The sequence below is a fragment of the Lissotriton helveticus genome, chromosome 12, assembly GCF_964261635.1.
Source record: "Lissotriton helveticus chromosome 12, aLisHel1.1, whole genome shotgun sequence".
Classification (NCBI taxonomy): Eukaryota; Metazoa; Chordata; class Amphibia; order Caudata; family Salamandridae; genus Lissotriton; species Lissotriton helveticus.
In genome coordinates, this window is record NC_136073.1 from 854627678 (window position 1) to 854648388 (window position 20711).

Here is a 20711-nt window from a genome sequence, read left to right on the forward strand (position 1 = left end):
GCCCTGTTCAGCATAACAAAGGGCAGGAAGCCTTGGAGGCTCACCACCCTGAATGCGCTTCCTGCTTGGGGGTAGGTGAGAAGCATCTCCACCCCAAGCAGGCTTTGTTTCTGACCCACAAGAGCACAAGACTCCTACTTCAGGGTCTGAGTGTGGCAGTCTGGTGCAGACCAGTCATATGCAAACTAGCAAGTTGGTCGTTTTTCAGGGGACATCTCTAAGATGCCCTCTGAGTGCATTTTGTAATAAATCCAACACTGGCATCAGCGTGGGTTTATGATGCTGAGAAGTCTGATACCAAACTTCTTAACATTCAGTAAAGCCATCATGGAGCTGTGGAGTTCGTAATGGCAAACTCCCAGACCATGTACTCAGTATGGCTTCACAGCACTTACAATGTCTAAGAATGGACTTAGACACTGAAGGGGCAAATTGTTCATGCATCTATACCCTAATTTGTGGTATAGTGCACCTTGCCTTAGGGCTGTGAAGCCTGCTAGAGGGGTAGCTTAGCTACGCCACAGGCAGTATTGGTGGGCATGGCACAAAGGGATGTGTTCCATGTGTACTCCTAAGTTTTGTCTGCACCAAAACACACCGTCTGCAATGGCAGTGTGTATGTGTGAGGTGATGGGTCTCTGAGGATGGCCCAATACATGCTGCAGCATGTATTGGGCCAACTGTGTGCCAATTGTGGAAACAAAGGTTCAGTTTTTGGAAAGAACACAGGCACTGGGAGCCTGATTTGCTGGGACCCAGTGCACATTCAATCAAAGTGCATCAGAAATGTGGCAAAAAGTGTGGGGTCGTGGTTACTGCAACAGAAACCCACTTTCTTACACACCTCCTGTGTGTCTGTTGTTGCATCATAAATGCATAACCTTCTTTCTTCAGTGCCTCGATGCCCATGTAAGGCCTGTGTGCCTTTCCCTACATCACCACTGCTCTCCTCTTTCTTACTCAACTTAATATCGTTGTGAGACCCTGTGACTGTTTTGTATTCTCGAAGTGCACCCCCTTTCTCTGGCGACCCAGTGTCTGCATGACACCTGCGTACCTGTTGGTGTGCAATTGTTGTCTACCCTGCTTTTCTGTGAGGACATAGCACCTCGCTTCAGAGGTTGCCGCTGTGGATACACTGCTGATTGGCTACCCTGGTGCGTACTTCGTTGTGCTTCCTCCGCCTTCCTTCTTTAGCAACCTCTGGCTGCCACGTCTTGCCACTGCCGGAGGTCAGTGAGCTGTGGGACCGATGCCTGGCTCTACCAGTGCGAATTGTGTGGTCCTGAACCACAGTCTGCAGGAACTGCAACAACAAGAGAACGGAAGTGACAACACTTCAGCGTAGATGCTGCCCTAGGCTATAGTATGTATTCCCTGGTTAAGAGCAGACCTTCCTCCGTCCTTGACAGGAAGCATGGAGAGTTTATGGAACAACTTCACGTGGATTCAGAGTAATAAATGAACCATAACATTTAAAATGGATATTAAGTTTCATATCTTTTTCTTAAAAAAACACTTCTTGCTTCATGCTGTCCTTGTTAACGCACACTCTTGTGCCAATGCATTCACTACTGCCACTTCACCCGCCATCTTGACCTGATAGACACACACAGCTCAGCTGTGCCATTGCAGTCTATGCTGATCTGGTGGCTCCTCCCCCCTTCAGCTACCATCTTGTCCTGATAGACACACATAGTTCAGTTGTTTCAATGCACGCATTCCTGGTCTGGTGGCCCCTCCCCTTCAGCCACCATCTCGTTCTGATAGACACACATAGTTCAGTTGTTTCAATGCACGCAGTCCTGGTCTGGTGGCTCCTCCCCCCTTCAGCCGCCATCTTGTTCTGATAGACACACATAGTTCAGCTCTGCACTCACTCCTGGTCTGGTGGCGCCGTGCGCATTCAGCCGCCATCTTGTCCTGATAGACACACACAGTTCAGTTATTTCAAAGCTCTCACTTCTGGTCTGGTGGCACCTCCATCAGCCGCCATCTTGTCCTGATAGACACACACAGTTTAGTTCTGTGCTCTCTCTGGTGGTGCAATGCACATTCAGCAGCCATCTTGTCCTTCTAAACTCACATACAGATCAGTAGTGCCAATGCACACACTACTGGTCTGGTGGCTCCTCTCTCTCCTTCAGCTGCCATCTTGTCCTGATAGACACACACAGTACAGTTTGCACTCCAGGTCTGGTAACTCCTCCTCCTTCAGCACACATAGTTCATTTCTACACTCACTCCTGGTCTGGTGGCTCCTCTCTCTCATTTAGTCGCCATCTTGTCCTGATAGACACACACAGTTCAGTTGTATCAATGCACTCACTCCTGGTGGTTCTTCGCCTCTTCAGCCGCCATCTTGTCCTGATAGACACACAGTTCAGTTCTGCGCTCTCTCATGGTCTGATGGTGCCGTGCGCATTCAGCCACCATCTTGTCCTTCTAAACTCACATACAGTTCAGTTGTGCCAATGCACACACTACTGGTCTGGTGGCTCCTCTCTCTCCTTCAGCCACCATCTTGTCCTGATAGACACGCACAGTTCAGTTTTGCACTCCTTGTCTGGTGGCTCCTCCTCCTTCAGCCGGCATCTTGTCTTGAGAGACACCAACAGCCCCAATCAATCAATCAAGGGAATTGTAAGCGTGCTACTCACCCGTGAGGGCCTCAAGGCGCTGGGAGGGGGGGAAGGGGGTAAGCAGCTGCGTTCAGTCAAAAAGCCAGGTCTTGAGCATCTTCCTGAAGATGTTCAGGGAGGGGGCGCGTGTGATGTTGAGCGGGAGCTTGTTTCAGGTCTTGGCTGTGATGTAGGAGAATGTTCTTCCACCTGTTCTGGCTCTGCAGATGCGCGGGGTTCTGGCGAGGTTGGCGGATCGGAGGTTTCTCTTGGTTTATCCACAGTTCAGTTCTGTCAGTGCTCCCTCGTGCCCTGCCACACCGTCCTGATCGATAAAAGCACTGTTTTGTCAGCACCCCCACCCTTGTCCTAGTGCCCCTGCCACTGCCCCCCCATCACTGCCCCCTGCTCACCCCCAGTCACTTTAATCTTGCCCCTATCATCCTTGCCCTGCCCGTCCTGTCGTCTGTGTACAGCTTGGCCAGCTCTCCCCCACCGCGCTGGCAAGCACCCCCCTTCACCCTCGCCCATGAACCATTTAAAAGCCCCCGTAAAGCTCCTCGCTGAGACCAGACACTTGTTTTTATTTATCCCTGATCGCTGATATAAATCAGAGTAAATTGCTCAGCGGCGTTTGAGCGATTCACGTTAATGGAAACCTTTCAGGGGACCTGGGCCGCCGCCATCAATTCGCAGGCGGCGCATTAACATGCAAATTTATGCAGCCAGGACCCAATTAAAGGAAGAAAGCAGAGAGACAAGCTGTGGAGGAGGGGCGAGGCGGGCCTGGCATGGGAGGAGTGTAGGGTTAAGGAAGGAGACGAGAAGAGGGCAGTGTTTGTAGGAACCTTTTATTTATTTTTTGTTGTAAACCCTAATCCCCAGTGTGTGGTGTCAAGGTCCTTCCACTAAACCCTGGGCTGGTGTCTGACCGGGCAATATATTTGAATTACCTTGTCTACTGATTACTAGGTCTGGCCTGACAGTGTAGCTGCTGTTGACTTTGTGATCACCAGAAAAAGGGTCTGAAAAAACACCACTGGTATTAAAAGAGAGGCTTAGGCTCCACCCATGTGTTCACCTTCTTTTCAATATTTGATTGGGCAGAAGCTGTGTGCCTCCACCCAAAAAAGAGTGCTTGTTTTAACTTGTGAGAAGCACTTTCTTAATACAGTAGGTCTGAGTTGGTTACAGTGCAAAGCCAATACTTAAGGCCTGATCGGGAAATGGAAGAACGTTCTCAACGATGTTATAAGTCTGACCTATTTATTATGAAAGTTTAAGGGAACGCCAGAAGGTCTTGCTTAGTTATTGTGAAAAGCATATGTTAAAGCTAATAGGCCTTTAAGAGTGGATTGCGATTACAGAATACTAAAGCCTGCAGACTGGTGTTTTGTTACACAGAATCTCATTGGTTGGAAAACTAGTCAAGGATTTTAGTTCTGACATTAGCCAAGGGGCTTGATGTAACTAAAATTATATTTTTAGTCCACTGCTTATAGGGGCTCTCAGCGAGCCCTCTTCATCTATTGGTCCGTAATGGCATCAGTCACATTTTTCTCTTTTCTTTTTCGTCTACCCACTACATCTTACCGCAAGCAGAAAATGGCTCAGCTCATTTTAGCCATTGGCTAACTTAACTGTGAGTGGCGACATTCTGCCCTTTTAGAAAGAACACATCAACACACAAAGATGTCCTCGCAGCCAGGGGCAACTTTGCCAATGTGTGCTTTTCGAGCCTGAAAATATTTGTACTTTAAGTGTTTTTTATTTTTTTTGACATTGAAATGGCATATCAGCTTCAACAACAATGACGTTTAAAAAACCCCAAAGAAAACAAGCCCTTACACAGCCAAAAAGCTGGCAGCCGCTGCTAGCTGGTTTGACTTTGTCAATGCTTGTTTGCTGTTGGTTATATCTCTGCTAAACCTTGGGGGTAGAATTATGCACTGTAATGATCCCTAATAGACCCTCCTAGGAGAAGTTCAATTTTGTTTTCTAACCTTAATATTGCACATTTGTAACGTTAAGCATAGTATTTGAGTGTGTGTAGTGTTAAATTAACTCCCAAGCACACGTTAAAGTTAAACATGGTTTCCCTGTTTTCAGCGAGCACATATAGTAATCTCAAGACAAAATATACAAAATTTCTTTTGATTCTCTTTTTTTAACGTGCTTTTATTCTGTTGATTTCAGCCACAGCCAACACGTGTTTCATCGCAATTGGGGCGTGATCCCGCGACTTCCTCAAGGCTATATTTTCCAATTGTAAAGATTGTAATAGTGGTGATAATTCCGCCCCACAAAGGGATTCTAAGGTGTATCGCGATCGTCCAGAATTAGGCTTCCTCCCACTTTCAAATCCAAGTTTCCACTGTAATGATTATCGTTATCTCATATTAGTCCTGCAGAGTACCGCAAGCAAATCAAGAGCGTACTAACACCACCGTGTACGGTAGGTAAGCTCCCGATTCGTGATGCTACTGTGTGTGTAGTGGCATACATTTTAAAACTAACTGGCAAAAACCTTTTATTTTATTAAAATTATATGTATAATATACTTACTAATAGGGGCTTTAATGAGACCTCTTTATTTATTGGTCTGTTATAGTGTGATTCACATTTTTCTTCTGCTCCTTAGAGCATACAACATGGGCCAGTGGGTTATCCCACTTCAGCCATTGGTTAACTTCAAGGTGATTGACAATATTCAGACCTTTCACAAGGAGCACATCCACACACAAAGTAGTTCCATTCAGTGCCAGAGACCACCATGGGAATTAGTGCTTTTTGAAACCAAAAATTGTTTGTTTTTTTAGCCAATGTTTTGTTTTTTAGATTGATGCAGACTGAACAACTTCCCTAACAATATAGTATTACAAAAACCATGACAAAATAAGTATTGACAATCCAAAAGGGCTGTCAGCCAAGGTCAAACCAGTTGGCTTGTCAATGCTTTCTAAATTTTTCCTGGCAACTTTAGCTGTCTGCCATGCTCCTGTAATAAAAACAAATCATGAAAAGTGTATACATACATAGAGGCTTTGGGTCAGCCCTCTTCAGCCATTGATTAGTTCAAGTGTCATTCATAGTTTGCTCCGCCCATGACAGCCAATAGCATGGGCTCCATGACTCACCTCACGGCTGATTGGCTAGTCCTTTACTTTTCTATTTCCCCCTTTATAGATCACTTTTCAGTTCTTTCCAACCATGTTTTTTGGAGCCTCTGGCAGCTCCCCGACCAGTGCTTCCTGGCCACTTGATTGCCACTCATTTGATCTGCAGTCGGCTACGTACTGCACTACCACCGTTTCTGAACACACAACCCCTAGGATTGATATTGTCTATCATTAATAATTGCTTTGCCGTTCCAAGATGGCAGACAGGTTGGATCGTATAATGGTACACCGCGCACAACAACATTGGGAGAAGATGTATATTTGAGCATTTTGTCAATTGAAAGACTAGAACCCATAAAGCCTCATTTAGAGGAAGATGAAAAAGGGACATTCGTTCAAAAAAGCTGATAGTGCGTGTTCTCTCAATGAATGAATGAATAATGAATGAAGGTATTTGTAAAGCTAAAAGTCTTTTTGAAATTGGTATCTTGGTGCTGAGAGAATACTCTACACAGTAGAAAGCAGGGAATACACAAAGTGCCAAGCTGCAGGACTAAAACAAAATCATAAAGCTGGCTTAGACAAAAAGAAAAGTTTTAAACTTCCTGCAAAAAAGTATTGAGATCCTCAATAGATTGCCCTGAGGAAGCAAGCTGATTCCAGGCTTTGGCGGCTAGCACTGTGAACCAATTTCCTCCGGTCCGAGCCAATTTAAAACGTGTCACTGCCCCAAGAAACTTTGAGGAGGAATTATCCAGCTTGGCTTTGGCAGGTATGGCAGAAGTGGTGCCTCTACCAACAGGGTCTGTCACTGTTCAATTTGTTTTAATAAAGGAAAGTGGGTTCAAGTTATTGGAAAGTATGAGAAACCTTGGTTTATAGGACCTTCTTAAGGCAGCAACCGTCGTAGCGGGAGTACTACGACTCCTCTTGGGAATGGAATGGCCACTCTTTCTAACCAGTCTGACACTATAGTAAACTTTCCTGCTTGCCCCCCAAAATCCCTTAAATGTGTGGTTGGTCTGTGGTGTTCTGCTGTTATTCTAGAGTTTAATGGGCTAACGCATGCCTTTGAGGAATGCTATATAACCCCTCTCATTGAATGGAATTCTCACTTTTCGGACCAAAGTCGTATTCATTTTTGCAAAATCTCAATTCTTGGACACAAGCCTCAGTTGATTAATTAAAGTCCCAATCCTTGGTGCGCAGTGTCACTCATCTGGTGTGAGTCTCACTCCGTGAGGCACAGTCTCACTCATTTTATGTACATTCCATTCCTTGGAGCACAGTTTCACATGTAATGGGTGAGCCTCACACTCTAGTGCATAGTTCCTTTCACTGCCTCTGAATCTCACTCCTTGGAGCACAGTTTCTGTCACTGAGCGTACACTTCACTTTCTTGAGGGCAATGTCACGCACCGCGTATAGGTTTTATCACCTGGAGCCCAGACTGACTCATTCAGCATGAGTATCATATCACTTATGTGTTGTGCATTCTCGCTCCTGAATTGAGAGTCTCACACTGACTCGCAGCCTTACTTGTGACGTTCTCAGTGGCTTTGACCAATGGGCACCAGGGAGTTCCTTCAGCTCTAAATGGCTTGAGGAACTGAGACACTGGAGCTCAGGGCAACATCCGAGTGAAGCCCTTTGTAACTAAAGCTATGCATAATGCACAATGTAAGTGAAGGAGTAAAGTACACACCAGGAAAATATATTAATAAAAGCAAAAACACGGTGCACTGTTTAACAAAAGGACTATATTATATACTTATCAATAGAAGGTTAAACATTGTAGTCCACAACACCGCTTTGTACAAAGTTACATGCACCATGCAAGCAAAGAAAGACAATAGCATGGCATTTTAGTGTAACAGATGGTATAACCTTCACTGTATGGTTCACCCTGGTGGAGAAGCCTCCAAAAGAGGGTTGGTCATGTCCGCTAAACATCCTGAGGACTTTGCATTCCCACCCAATGATAAACCCGGCCATTTGCAAGTAAGAAGAATGTAAGATTTTATGCACCATCAACTGCAAGTAAACAGTACACTCTAAGTAAAGAATACATAAACCACCCTTCTCCAAGATATAACCAAAATGCTTTGCAACTAGTGTAGCGAAATTCAGATAACAGTTGTGGATGTATAAGCCGCTGGGCAAATTTACTAAATACGTTTTTGCCTGTACACCTCTAAGTACAGATTCAGAAATAAGCATCTGTGTATGAGCAATGAGGTGAGGGAGTGGGAATTTCCTGTCTCAGTTGTGCTGGATCTATTTTTGCCTAAGATATGTGCCCTATTTGGACGGCCAAGACCAGAGCCATTGGAAGAGAGAGGGCGGACGGGCCCTTATCCCCCAGGCCCCATGCTTTTTCAGGGCCCTGTTTTCGTGCGGCAATATTTTTTTCAAAACTTTAAAGCAAACCTGCCCTTTTGTTTTATTAATGAAGAGGCTCGTAACATAGCTAATACCACAGACGCTGAACAATGTTTGACTGTTGTGTTTTCTCTTTCCCGTCAGGACATGTTTAATGCTTTGAAAATGGTCCTTTCCTATGAAGCGCCCTGCTTCAGTTTATTGACCGAGGCCCTGCAATAACTCTGACATGCCTCCAAGCACTTTGCACGTACTGACTCACACGTGCATGTGTACATCAGATGTGAATCAATTTTATTCATGTGCGCTGATGCATACCATGTTCGGCTACCCTCATGTTCTGTCTGACCCCTTTCATCCTTGACCTATTGTTTCACCTCTCTAGAGGCGTACACATATATTTGACTAACTCAGCTTAAATGGGCATGGTTGATCCAGTTAAGCTAGACCTCCTGTTTTCTTTTTGGGTCTTGTATTAGCCAAGGCGTTTTGTATTTACTAAAAAATATATATATATATTTATTACACTTATGGGGTCTTTCGGCTATCATTCCACAGCCATTGGTCTGTTGTTCTGTCATTCACAGATTTCTCCCGCCCACTATAGCATGGGGCTCTGGGTTGGCCAACTTCAACTATCAGCTTACTTCACTGTGAATGGTGGATTTTTGCTCTTTCACAAAGAACACATCTGCTCACAAAGTAGTTCCCTTCAATGCCAGGCACTACTAAAGAGTAGTTTTGGGAATACAAAATATTTTAGTTTTTCGCCATTTTTTTTTTCTTTTTGGCTTGGCCTGACCGCTCCCTCAAGAATAAACTTTTTACAAAAGCATAACAAAACAACAAAATTTCACAGTGCCAAATGGTTGGTAGACCAACACCGGACTTTTTGGCTTAGCTAATGCTTGTTTCCTTTGCAGTAGAGGATAACAAACAATGCAATCTCTGGATCCATCTTCAGTTGCTTTATATTCGTTAGCGGGGGAGGGGTCCTGGATGTACGCAGTGTTCTGTGCTCCCTCCAATTGCACAAGTCTACTTGGCAAATTATGGAACTTGTGCAACTGTGTTTGGGTTGCACACGAGGTGCAACTTCTTATTGGCACCCCTTTAAATTCCCTGTGAGTTTTGTCCTGTTTTTTTTGTCCTGTTTCTTTGTCTGGTATGCCCATCAACCCTTCACCCAGAGCCTGTTCCTAGAAGGCTGCATGCAGGCAGAAATAGATGGAAGTAGAGGAAGAGGTGTTATTGCAGGCTGTTAAGACTTTAGCAGCAGATCTGGAATGGAAAATACGACCAGACCTGGCTAAAGTGCTCACACCAGCTCACACATTAGGAAGGCACTAATAGAATTTGCCCTTTAATGGTATGGTCATGGCAGTCTATCCAGATCTAAAGGCAGCCCACAGGACCTCAGCACACCAGGGAAATTGTAGAGTGGTGGAATGGACAGTCCGGCCTGTATGGCACTTCAGTGAATTTGTCCTGTTTGATGTTGGAGATGCCCCTGTTTCTTGGTATTAAGCTAATAGTACTAGGGAGACATTTGCTCTAAGAAATATACTTTATCACATATTCAAAATATTAACATTTGCTTGCTATCCCTGAAAATTTAGGAAGTATCTCACAAATTCTGAAATATTTTGTAAAGGAACAATATATTCAGGCTTTTTGTTTTATGGTCCTTTGGATGTCTGGCTTGAACTTTCACCTCACCGGGACAGTCTCTGGTTTACTACCTGAGCAAGTAGTCTTGAGAGCAAGCCTGGTCGTCGCCGGATTTTTTGTTGTCGCATATCTCTGCATCGTTGAGGCGTTGACCTTCCAGCTCCTTTGGTTGGGCGCAGAGGGTGTCGTTTAGTGAATAGAGGGTACCTGCGTGGTCTCCCACCCACTGGCGAAGGTAGGCCAGGCAGCAGTCGCAGCGCCAAGGGTTCTCAGACAGGTCCAAACCTTGCTGAAACTCACTCCCCAGCTTGACATTCTTGGAGAATAAACCACTGGGCACTGAACTCAGGATATTTTGAGATAGATCTAAAGTGTCGAGAAGTGTCAGTGAGTGGAAGAGCGTCGCCGGTAGGGTTTTAAGGTTGTTGTGTTGCAAGAAAAGGAACCTCAAGTTGGGTGTCTTGGAAAAGGTGCACTCATAAATGGAACTGAGACTGGTGTTTTCGAGGTTCAGTCTCTCCAGGTTTGTTAGGCCTAGGAATAGCCCCTCGGGTAAAACCTGAAGGTTATTGTGGGAGAGGTCAAAGGTCACCAGACTCTGCAACTTAAGGAAGCAGTCTTGTGGGACATTTTGGAATAGATTGTTGGAGACATCCAAGAATTCCAGCTTCTCAAGATTCTCAAACCAGCTTGGATTCAAGGTGGTCAAGCGGTTGCCATTGAGCACCAGAGACGTCAAGGCCACGGTAGAGTTGAAGATGCCCGCTGGGAGGTCTTCAAGGGCGTTTTTGGTGAGATCCAGTGTGGTCAGCCGCAGAAGACCCTGGAAGACTCCACTCGGAAGGCCTGTGAGCTTGTTGTTGGACAAGTCAAGGCCCTCAAGCTGGATAAGGCCAACAAAGGCATTTGGGTCGATGCTAGCGACGCCGGTGAAGGTAAGTGTCACAGCGAGGGTTTGGCGAGGGAGGTTGGCAGGAAAGGTGGTAATGTTCTCCGAACTGCAGAGCACGGTGATGTTGGTGCCTTCTGGGGTGCAGGAGCAGAGATCTGGGCACTGAGTCCCAAAGCACAAGGGCAGCAGTAACCCGAGGGTCACCAAGACAGACTTCTTCAGCTCCATTGATGGCGGGTTGGCTGTTGAAACAAATAGCAGACGTGTCAAGCAACGACTATCACCTGTGAGTCCTAAGTACCCCTTAAACCCGATGGCCATGTCCCCCGACACCCCACTCTGCTCAAACACTAGGTCTACTGTCCTCCTCTGCCCCCTATTGTTCCATGCTCCCCCTTTTCTTCCCTCTTATATCTTTTCTCATTCCAGCTTCCACAACCACTGCTCCCTGTTGGTACTACCCTCCCATCCCAACCCCAGGAAGTGTGTCTGCAGGTGTGAAAGTGGGGGAAGATGTGGTTGCAGGTGTGAGAGTAGGGAATGGGTGAGAGCAGAGGGCTGCAGGCATGTCTGCATGTGTGAGCCGAAGTGAGTAGTAAGTGATATAGTATGGAGCACTTTTAAATTCTGGTGTGAGAACAGGGGAGTAGAGAAAAGTGCAGGTGTGTCTGCAAGTATGAGGGAAGAACACATGAAGAAAACATGAGAGCAGGAGGCTATGTCTGCAGGTGTGAGGGCAGAACCTGCAAGTCTGAGCAGAGAACATAGGAAAACAGGTACGACTGAAGGTGAGAGAGCAGAAGAAAAGGTATGTTTGCAGGTGTGAGAGCAGAAGAAAAGATATATCTGCAGGTTTGAGAACAGGAGAAAATATGTCTGCAGGGGTGATAGCAGGAGAAAAGGTATATCTGCAGGTGTGAGAGCAGGAGAAAAGGTATATCTGCAGGTGTGAGAGCAGGAGAAAAGGTATATCTGCAGGTGTGAGAGCAGGAGAAACGGTATGTCTGCAGGTGTGAGAGCAGGAGAAAGGGTATATCTGCAGGTGTGAGAGCAGGAGAAAAGGTATATCTGCAGGTGTGAAAGCAGGAGAAAAGGTATGTCTGCAGGTGTGAGAGTAGGAGAAAGGGTATGTCTGCAGGTGTGAGAGCAGGAGAAAAGGTACATTTGAAGGTGTGAGAGCAGATAAAAAGGTATGTCTGCAGGTGTGGGAGCAGGAGAAAAGGTATGTCTGCAGGTGTGAGAGCAGGAGAAAAGGTATGTCTTCAGGTGTGAGAGCAGGAGAAATGGTATGTCTGCAGGTGTGAGAGCAGAAGAAAAGGTATGTCTGCAGGTGTGAGAGCAGGAGAAAAGGTATGTATGGAGGTGTGAGAGCAGAAGAAGGTATATCTGCGGGTGTGAGAGCAGAAGAAAAGGTATGTCTGCAGGTGTGAGAGCAGCAGAAACGGTACGTTTGAAGGTGTGAGAGCAGATAAAAAGGTATATCTGCAGGTGTGAGAGCAGAAGAAAATGTATATCTGCAGTGTGGAAGCAGGAGAACAGGTATGTGTGCAGGTGTGAGAGCAGGAGAAAGGGTATATCTGCAGGTGTGAGAGCAGGAGAAAAGGTACGTCTGCAGGTGTGAGAGCAGGAGAAAAGGTATGTCTGCATGTGTGAGAGCAGGAGAAAGGGTATGTCTGCAGGTGTGAGAGCAGAAGAAAAGGTATGTCTGCAGGTGTGAGAGCAGGAGAAAAGGTATGTATGGAGGTGTGACAGCAGAAGAAAATGTATATCTGCAGTGTGGGAGCAGGAGAACAGGTATGTCTGCAGGTGTGAAAGCAGGAGAAAGGGTATGTCTGCAGGTGTGAGAGCAGAAGAAAAGGTATGTCTGCAGGTGTGAGAGCAGGAGAAAAGGTATGTCAGCTGGAGTGAGAGCAGGAGAAAAGGTATGGCTGCAGGTGTGAGAACTGGAGAAAGGGTATGTCTGCAGGTGTGAGAGCAAGAGAACTGGTATATCTGCAGGCGTGACAGCAGGAGAAAAGGTATGTCTGCAGGTGTGAGAGCAGGAGAAAGGGTATATCTGCAGGTGTGAGAGCAGGAGAAAAGGCATGTATGCATGTGTGAGAGCAGGAGAAAAGGTATGTCTGGAGGTGTGAGACCAGAAGGTATATCTGCAGGTGTGAGAGCAGGAGAAAAGATATGTTTGAAGGTGTGAGAGCAGGAGAAACGGTATGTCTGCAGGTGTGAGAGCAGGAGAAAAGGTATGTCTGCAGGTGTGAGAGCAGGAGAAACGGTATGTCTGCAGGTGTGAGAGCAGGAGAAAAGGTATGTCTGCAGGTGTGAAAGAAGGAGAAAAGGTATGTCTGCAAGTGCGAGGGCAGGACAGGTATGTTTGAAGCTGTGAGAGCAAGAGAACAGGTATATCTGCAGGTGTGAGAGCAGGAGAACAGGTATATCTGCAGGTGTGAGAGCAGGAGAAGGGGTATGTCTGCGTGTGTGAGAGCAGGAGAAAAGGTATGTCTGGAGGTGTGAGCAGAAGAAGGTATATCTGCAGGTGTGAGAGCAGAAGAAAAGGTATATCTGCAGATGTGAGAGCAGGAGAAACGGTATGTCTGCAGGTGTGAAAGAAGGAGAAAAGGTATGTCTGCAGGTGTGAGAGCAGGAGGAAAGGTATGTCTGCAGGTGTGAGAGCAGGAGAAAAGGTATATCTGCAGGTGTGAGAGCAGGAGAAAAGGTATATCTGCAGGTGTGAGAGCAGGAGAAAAGATACATCTGCAGGTGTGAGAGAAGGAGAAAAGGTATGTCTGCAGGTATGAGAGCAGGAGAAATGGTATGTCTGCAGGTGTGAAAGAAGGAGAAAAGGTATATCTGCAGGTGTGAGGGCAGGAGAAAAGGTATGTCTGCAGGTGTGAGAGCAGGAGAAAGGGTATATCTGCAGGTGTGAGCGCAGGAGAAAAGGTATCTCTGCAGGTGTGAGAGCAGGCAGGAGAAAAGGTTTGTCTGCAGGTGTGAGAGCAGGAGAAAAGGTATGTCTGCAGGTGTGAGAGCAGGAGAAAAGGTATGTCTGCAGGTGTGAGAGCAGGAGAAAGGGTATATCTGCAGGTGTGAGAGCAGGAGAAAAGGTATGTCTGCAGGTGTGAGAGCAGGAGAAAGGGTATATCTGCAGGTGTGAGAGCAGGAGAAAGGGTATATCTGCAGGTGTGAGAGCAGGAGAAAGGGTATATCTGCAGGTGTGAGAGCAAGAGAAAAGGTATGTCTGCAGGTGTGAGAGCAGGAGAAAGGGTATATCTGCAGGTGTGAGAGCAGGAGAAAAGGTATGTCTGCAGGTGTGAGAGCAGGAGAAAGGGTATATCTGCAGGTGTGAGAGCAGGAGAAAGGGTATATCTGCAGGTGTGAGAGCAGGAGAAAGGGTATATCTGCAGGTGTGAGAGCAAGAGAAAAGGTATGTCTGCAGGTGTGAGAGCAGGAGAAAGGGTATGTCTGCAGGTGTGAGAGCAGGAGAAGGGGTATGTCTGCGTGTGTGAGAGCAGGAGAAAAGGTATGTCTGGAGGTGTGAGCAGAAGAAGGTATATCTGCAGGTGTGAGAGCAGAAGAAAAGGTATATCTGCAGATGTGAGAGCAGGAGAAACGGTATGTCTGCAGGTGTGAAAGAAGGAGAAAAGGTATGTCTGCAGGTGTGAGAGCAGGAGGAAAGGTATGTCTGCAGGTGTGAGAGCAGGAGAAAAGGTATATCTGCAGGTGTGAGAGCAGGAGAAAAGGTATATCTGCAGGTGTGAGAGCAGGAGAAAAGATACATCTGCAGGTGTGAGAGAAGGAGAAAAGGTATGTCTGCAGGTATGAGAGCAGGAGAAATGGTATGTCTGCAGGTGTGAAAGAAGGAGAAAAGGTATATCTGCAGGTGTGAGGGCAGGAGAAAAGGTATGTCTGCAGGTGTGAGAGCAGGAGAAAGGGTATATCTGCAGGTGTGAGCGCAGGAGAAAAGGTATCTCTGCAGGTGTGAGAGCAGGCAGGAGAAAAGGTTTGTCTGCAGGTGTGAGAGCAGGAGAAAAGGTATGTCTGCAGGTGTGAGAGCAGGAGAAAAGGTATGTCTGCAGGTGTGAGAGCAGGAGAAAGGGTATATCTGCAGGTGTGAGAGCAGGAGAAAAGGTATGTCTGCAGGTGTGAGAGCAGGAGAAAGGGTATATCTGCAGGTGTGAGAGCAGGAGAAAGGGTATATCTGCAGGTGTGAGAGCAGGAGAAAGGGTATATCTGCAGGTGTGAGAGCAAGAGAAAAGGTATGTCTGCAGGTGTGAGAGCAGGAGAAAGGGTATGTCTGCAGGTGTGAGAGCAGGAGAAAAGGTATGTCTGCAGGTGTGAGAGCAGAAGAAAAGGTATGTCTGCAGGTGTGAGAGCAAGAGAACAGGTATATCTGCAGGTGTGGCAGCAGGAGAAAGGGTGTGTTTGTAGGTGTGAGAGCAGGAGAACAGGTATATCTGCAGGTGTGAGAGCAGGAGAAGGGGTATGTTTGAAGGTGTGAGAGCAGATAAAAAGGTATATCTGCAGGTGTGAGAGCAGAAGAAAATGTATATCTGCAGTGTGAGAGCAGGAGAACAGGTATGTGTGCAGGTGTGAGAGCAGGAGAAAGGGTATATCTGCAGGTGTGAGAGCAGGAGAAAAGGTACGTCTGCAGGTGTGAGAGCAGGAGAAAAGGTATGTCTGCATGTGTGAGAGCAGGAGAAAGGGTATGTCTGCAGGTGTGAGAGCAGACGAAAAAGTATGTCTGCAGGTGTGAGAGCAGGAGAAAAGGTATGTATGGAGGTGTGACAGCAGAAGAAGGTATATCTGCAGGTGTGAGAGCAGAAGAAAATGTATATCTGCAGTGTGAAAGCAGGAGAACAGGTATGTCTGCAGGTGTGAAAGCAGGAGAAAGGGTATGTCTGCAGGTGTGAGAGCAGGAGAAAAGGTATGTCTGCAGGTGTGAGAGCAGGAGAAAAGGTATGTCAGCTGGAGTGAGAGCAGGAGAAAAAGTATGTCTGCAGGTGTGAGAACTGGAGAAAGGGTATGTCTGCAGGTGTGAGAGCAAGAGAACAGGTATATCTGCAGGTGTGACAGCAGGAGAAAAGGTATGTCTGCAGTTGTGAGAGCAGGAGAAAGGGTATATCTGCAGGTGTGAGAGCAGGAGAAAAGGCATGTTTGCAGGTGTGGGAGCAGGAAATAGGTATGTCTGCAGCTGTGAGAGCTGGAGAAAGGGTATGTCTGCAGGTGTGAGAGCAGGAGAAAAGGTATGTATGCATGTGTGAGAGCAGGAGAAAAGGTATGTCTGGAGGTGTGAGAGCAGAAGGTATATCTGCAGGTGTGAGAGCAGGAGAAAAGGTATGTTTGAAGGTGTGAGAGCAGATGAAAAGGTATATCTGCAGGTGTGAGAGCAGGAGAAAAGGTATGTCTGCAGGTGTGAGAGCAGGAGAAACGGTATGTCTGCAGGTGTGAAAGAAGGAGAAAAGGTATGTCTGCAAGTGCGAGGGCAGGACAGGTATGTTTGAAGCTGTGAGAGCTAGAGAACAGGTATATTTGCAGGTGTGAGAGCAGGAGAACAGGTATATCTGCAGGTGTGAGAGCAGGAGAAGGGGTATGTCTGCGTGTGTGAGAGCAGGAGAAAAGGTATGTCTGGAGGTGTGAGCAGAAGAAGGTATATCTGCAGGTGTGAGAGCAGAAGAAAAGGTATATCTGCAGGTGTGAGAGCAGGAGAAAAGGTATGTTTGAAGGTGTGAGAGCAGATCAAAAGGTATATCTGCAGGTGTGAGAGCAGGAGAAAAGGTATGTCTGCAGGTGTGAGAGCAGGAGAAACGGTATGTCTGCAGGTGTGAAAGAAGGAGAAAAGGTATGTCTACAGGTGTGAGAGCAGGAGAAAAGGTATGTCTGCAGGTATGAGAGCAGGAGAAAAGGTATATCTGCAGGTGTGAGAGCAGGAGAAAAGATACATCTGCAGGTGTGAGAGCAGGAGAAAAGGTATGTCTGCAGGTGTAAGAGCAGGAGAAAATGTATATCTGCAGGTGTGAGAGCAGGAGAAAAGATACATCTGCAGGTGTGAGAGCAGGAGAAAAGGTATGTCTGCAGGTATGAGAGCAGGAGAAACGGTATGTCTGCAGGTGTGAAAGAAGGAGAAAAGGTATATCTGCAGGTGTGAGGGCAGGAGAAAAGGTATGTCTGCAGGTGTGAGAGCAGGAGAAAGGGTATATCTGCAGGTGTGAGAGCAGGAGAAAAGGTATCTCTGCAGGTGTGAGAGCAGGAGAAAAGGTTTGTCTGCAGGTGTGAGAGCAGGAGAAAGGGTATATCTGCAGGTGTGAGAGCAGGAGAAAAGGTATGTCTGCAGGTGTGAGAGCAGGAGAAAGGGTATATCTGCAGGTGTGAGAGCAGGAGAAAGGGTATATCTGCAGGTGTGAGAGCAGGAGAAAAGGTATGTCTGCAGGTGTGAGAGCAGGAGAAAAGGTATGTCTGCAGGTGTGAGAGCAGAAGAAAAGGTATGTCTGCAGGTGTGAGAGCAAGAGAACAGGTATATCTGCAGGTGTGACAGCAGGAGAAAGGGTGTGTTTGTAGGTGTGAGAGCAGGAGAACAGGTATATCTGCAGGTGTGAGAGCAGGAGAAAGGGTGTGTTTGTAGGTGCGAGAGCAGGAGAACAGGTATATCTGCAGGTGTGAGAGCAGAAGAAAAGGTATGTCTGCAGGTGTGAGAGCAAGAGAACAGGTATATCTGCAGGTGTGACAGCAGGAGAAAGGGTGTGTTTGTAGGTGTGAGAGCAGGAGAACAGGTATATCTGCAGGTGTGAGAGCAGGAGAAGGGGTATGTTTGAAGGTGTGAGAGAAAGAAAACGTAGGTCTGCAGTTTCGAGGACAGGTGGGCTGGTATGGCTACAGGTGTGAGGACAGGTGGACTGGTATGTCTGCAGGTGCGAGGGCAGGTGGACTGGTGTGTCTACAGGCGCGAGGGTAGGTGGACTGGTATGTCTACAGGTGTGAGGGCAGGTGGACTGGTGTGTCTGCAGGTGCGAGGGCAGGTGGGCTGGTATGTCTACAGGTGTGAGGGCAGGTGGACTGGTATGTCTGCAGGTGCGAGGGCAGGTGGACTGGTGTGTCTACAGGCGCGAGGGTAGGTGGACTGGTATGTCTACAGGTGTGAGGGCAGGTGGACTGGTGTGTCTGCAGGTGCGAGGGCAGGTGGGCTGGTATGTCTACAGGTGTGAGGGCAGGTGGACTGGTATGTCTGCAGGTGTGAGGGCAGGTGGGCTGGTATGTCTGCAGGTGCGAGGGCGGGTGGACTGGTGGTTCTACAGGTGCGAGGGTAGGTGGACTGGTATGTTTACAGGTGCGAAGGCAGGTGGACTGGTATGTCTGCAGGTGCGAGGGCGGGTGGACTGGTGTGTCTACAGGTGCGAGGGTAGGTGGACTGGTATGTTTACAGGTGCGAGGGCAGGTGGACTGGTGTGTCTACAGGTGTGAGGGCAGGTGGACTGGTATGTCTGCAGGTGCGAGGGCAGGTGGACTGGTGTGTCTACAGGTGTGAGGGCAGGCGGGCTGGTATGTCTACAGGTGCGAGGGCAGGTGGGCTGGTATGTCTGCAGGTGCGAGGGCAGGTGGGCTGGTATGTCTGCAGGTACGCGGGCAGGTGGACTGATATGTCTGCAGGTGCGAGGGCAGGTGGGCTGGTATGTCTGCAGGTGTGAGGGCAGGTGGACTGGTATGTCTGCAGGTGTGAGGGCAGGTGGACTGATATGTCTGCAGGTGCGAGGGCAGGTGGACTGGTATGTCTGCAGGTGTGAGGGCAGGTGGACTGGTATGTCTGCAGGTGTGAGGGCAGGTGGACTGGTATGTCTGCAGGTGTGAGGGCAGGTGGACTGGTGTGTCTGCAGGTGTGAGGGCAGGTGGACTGGTATGTCTGCAGGTGCGAGGGCAGGTCGGCTGGTATGTCTGCAGGTGCGAGGGCAGGTGGACTGGCCCACGCTGCCCATGCCTAGCGCCGGCCCTGCCAGGGGTGTGTGTGCCGTGTTGTGTGGTGGTGATGGCGGCCGGGCTGGAGTGGTTGCTGGGTGCAGTGATGCTGGGCGCAGTGATGCTGGGTGCAGTGGTGCTGGGTGCAGTGATGCTGGGTGCAGTGGTTGCTGGGTGCAGTGATGCTGGGTGCAGTGATGCTGGGTGCAGTGGTGCTGGGTGCAGTGGTTGCTGGGTGCAGTGATGCTGGGTGCAGTGATGCTGGGTGCAGTAGTGCTGGGTGCAGTGGTGCTGGGTGCAGTGGTTGCTGGGTGCAGTGGTGCTGGGTGCAGTGGTTGCTGGGTGCAGTGATGCTGGGTGCAGTGGTGCTGGGTGCAGTGATGCTGGGTGCAGTGGTGCTGGGTGCAGTGGTGCTGGGTGCAGTGGTGCTGGGTGCAGTGGTTGCTGGGTGCAGTGATGCTGGGTGCAGTGGTGCTGGGTGCAGTGGTGCTGGGTGCAGTGGTGCTGGGTGCAGTGGTGCTGGGTGCAGTGGTGCTGGGTGCAGTGGTTGCTGGGTGCAGTGGTTGCTGGGTGCAGTGGTTGCTGGGTGCAGTGGTTGCTGGGTGCAGTGGTGCTGGGTGCAGTGGCTGCTGGGTGCAGTGGTGCTGGGTGCAGTGGTTGCTGGGTGCAGTGATGCTGGGTGCAGTGATGCTGGGTGCAGTGGTGCTGGGTGCAGTGGTTGCTGGGTGCAGTGATGCTGGGTGCAGTGATGCTGGGTGCAGTGGTGCTGGGTGCAGTGGTGCTGGGTGCAGTGGTGCTGGGTGCAGTGGTGCTGGGTGCAGTGGTTGCTGGGTGCAGTGGTGCTGGGTGCAGTGGTGCTGGGTGCAGTGATGCTGGGTGCAGTGGTGCTGGGTGCAGTGGTTGCTGGGTGCAGTGATGCTGGGTGCCGTGATGCTGGGTGCAGTGGTGCTGGGTGCAGTGGTGCTGGGTGCAGTGGTTGCTGGGTGCAGTGGTGCTGGGTGCAGTGGTTGCTGGGTGCAGTGATGCTGGGTGCAGTGGTTGCTGGGTGCAGTGATGCTGGGTGCAGTGGTGCTGGGTGCAGTGGTGCTGGGTGCAGTGGTTGCTGGGTGCAGTGGTGCTGGGTGCAGTGGTTGCTGGGTGCAGTGGTGCTGGGTGCAGTGGTTGCTGGGTGCAGTGATGCTGGGTGCAGTGGTGCTGGGTGCAGTGGTTGCTGGGTGCAGTGATGCTGGGTGCAGTGGTGCTGGGTGCAGTGGTTGCTGGGTGCAGTGATGCTGGGTGCAGTGATGCTGGGTGCAGTGGTTGCTGGGTGCAGTGATGCTGGGTGCAGTGGTTGCTGGGTGCAGTGATGCTGGGTGCAGTGATGCTGGGTGCAGTGATGCTGGGTGCAGTGGTGCTGGGTGCAGTGATTGCTGGCTCCTAGAGCCGTCTCTTACCTGTTGTCAGGCCGGCTCGCTCCGTTCCTAGCGCCTCTCCTCCGCGGCGCTGCGCGCTTTATACAGACGGGCCCTGCACACCCGAGCGCGCCCTCCGAGGCAGGAGCGGGCGGAGGGCGGATTACAACACTCTTGGCATCGGGTTGGCGTCCTGGACCTCCAGGGCTGGGATTTCCCGACAGGTCCCGGCAACGCAAACAGCACCAGCCACATTTTTGTAAATTGTGCAACACACGTTGGGGAAATGCGCAGATCTTTGGAGTTGCCGGCGATGCATTGATTTAATGAGGTGGGGTGGTGGCGAACAGTCTGCTCTGCTTGTGAAAGGTCTGAAGACACCTAGAACCTGCCTCTGCCAGGACAGACACCTAGAACCTGCCACTACCAGGACAGACACATAGAACCTGCCACGGCCTAGGCAGACACCCAGAACCTGCCATACCTGGGCAGACACCTAGAACCTGCCAATACCAGGACAGACAGCTACAACCTGCCACTGCCAGGGCAGACACCTAGAACCTGCCACTGCCAGGGCAGACACCTAGAACCTACCACTGACAGGACAGACACCCAGAGATTGTCTATGCCAGGACAGACACCTAGAAACTGCTAATACCAGGGCAGTTACATGCGCAAAACCACCTACAGCAACACA

At 49.0% G+C, this 20711-nt stretch overlaps 1 protein-coding gene across 1 annotated transcript; it reads right to left on the reverse strand.

The window, feature by feature from the left end:
- Positions 1-7480: 7480 nt before the first annotated feature.
- Positions 7481-20159, reverse strand: LRG1 (leucine rich alpha-2-glycoprotein 1). Its single transcript, XM_078671544.1, has 2 exons — positions 20057-20159; positions 7481-10927 (listed from the first exon to the last, which is right to left on the reverse strand). Exon 2 carries the CDS (start codon positions 10911-10913, stop codon positions 9861-9863), a length of 1053 nt encoding a protein of 350 aa, XP_078527670.1. The 5' UTR covers positions 10914-10927; positions 20057-20159; the 3' UTR covers positions 7481-9860.
- Positions 20160-20711: the final 552 nt, after the last annotated feature.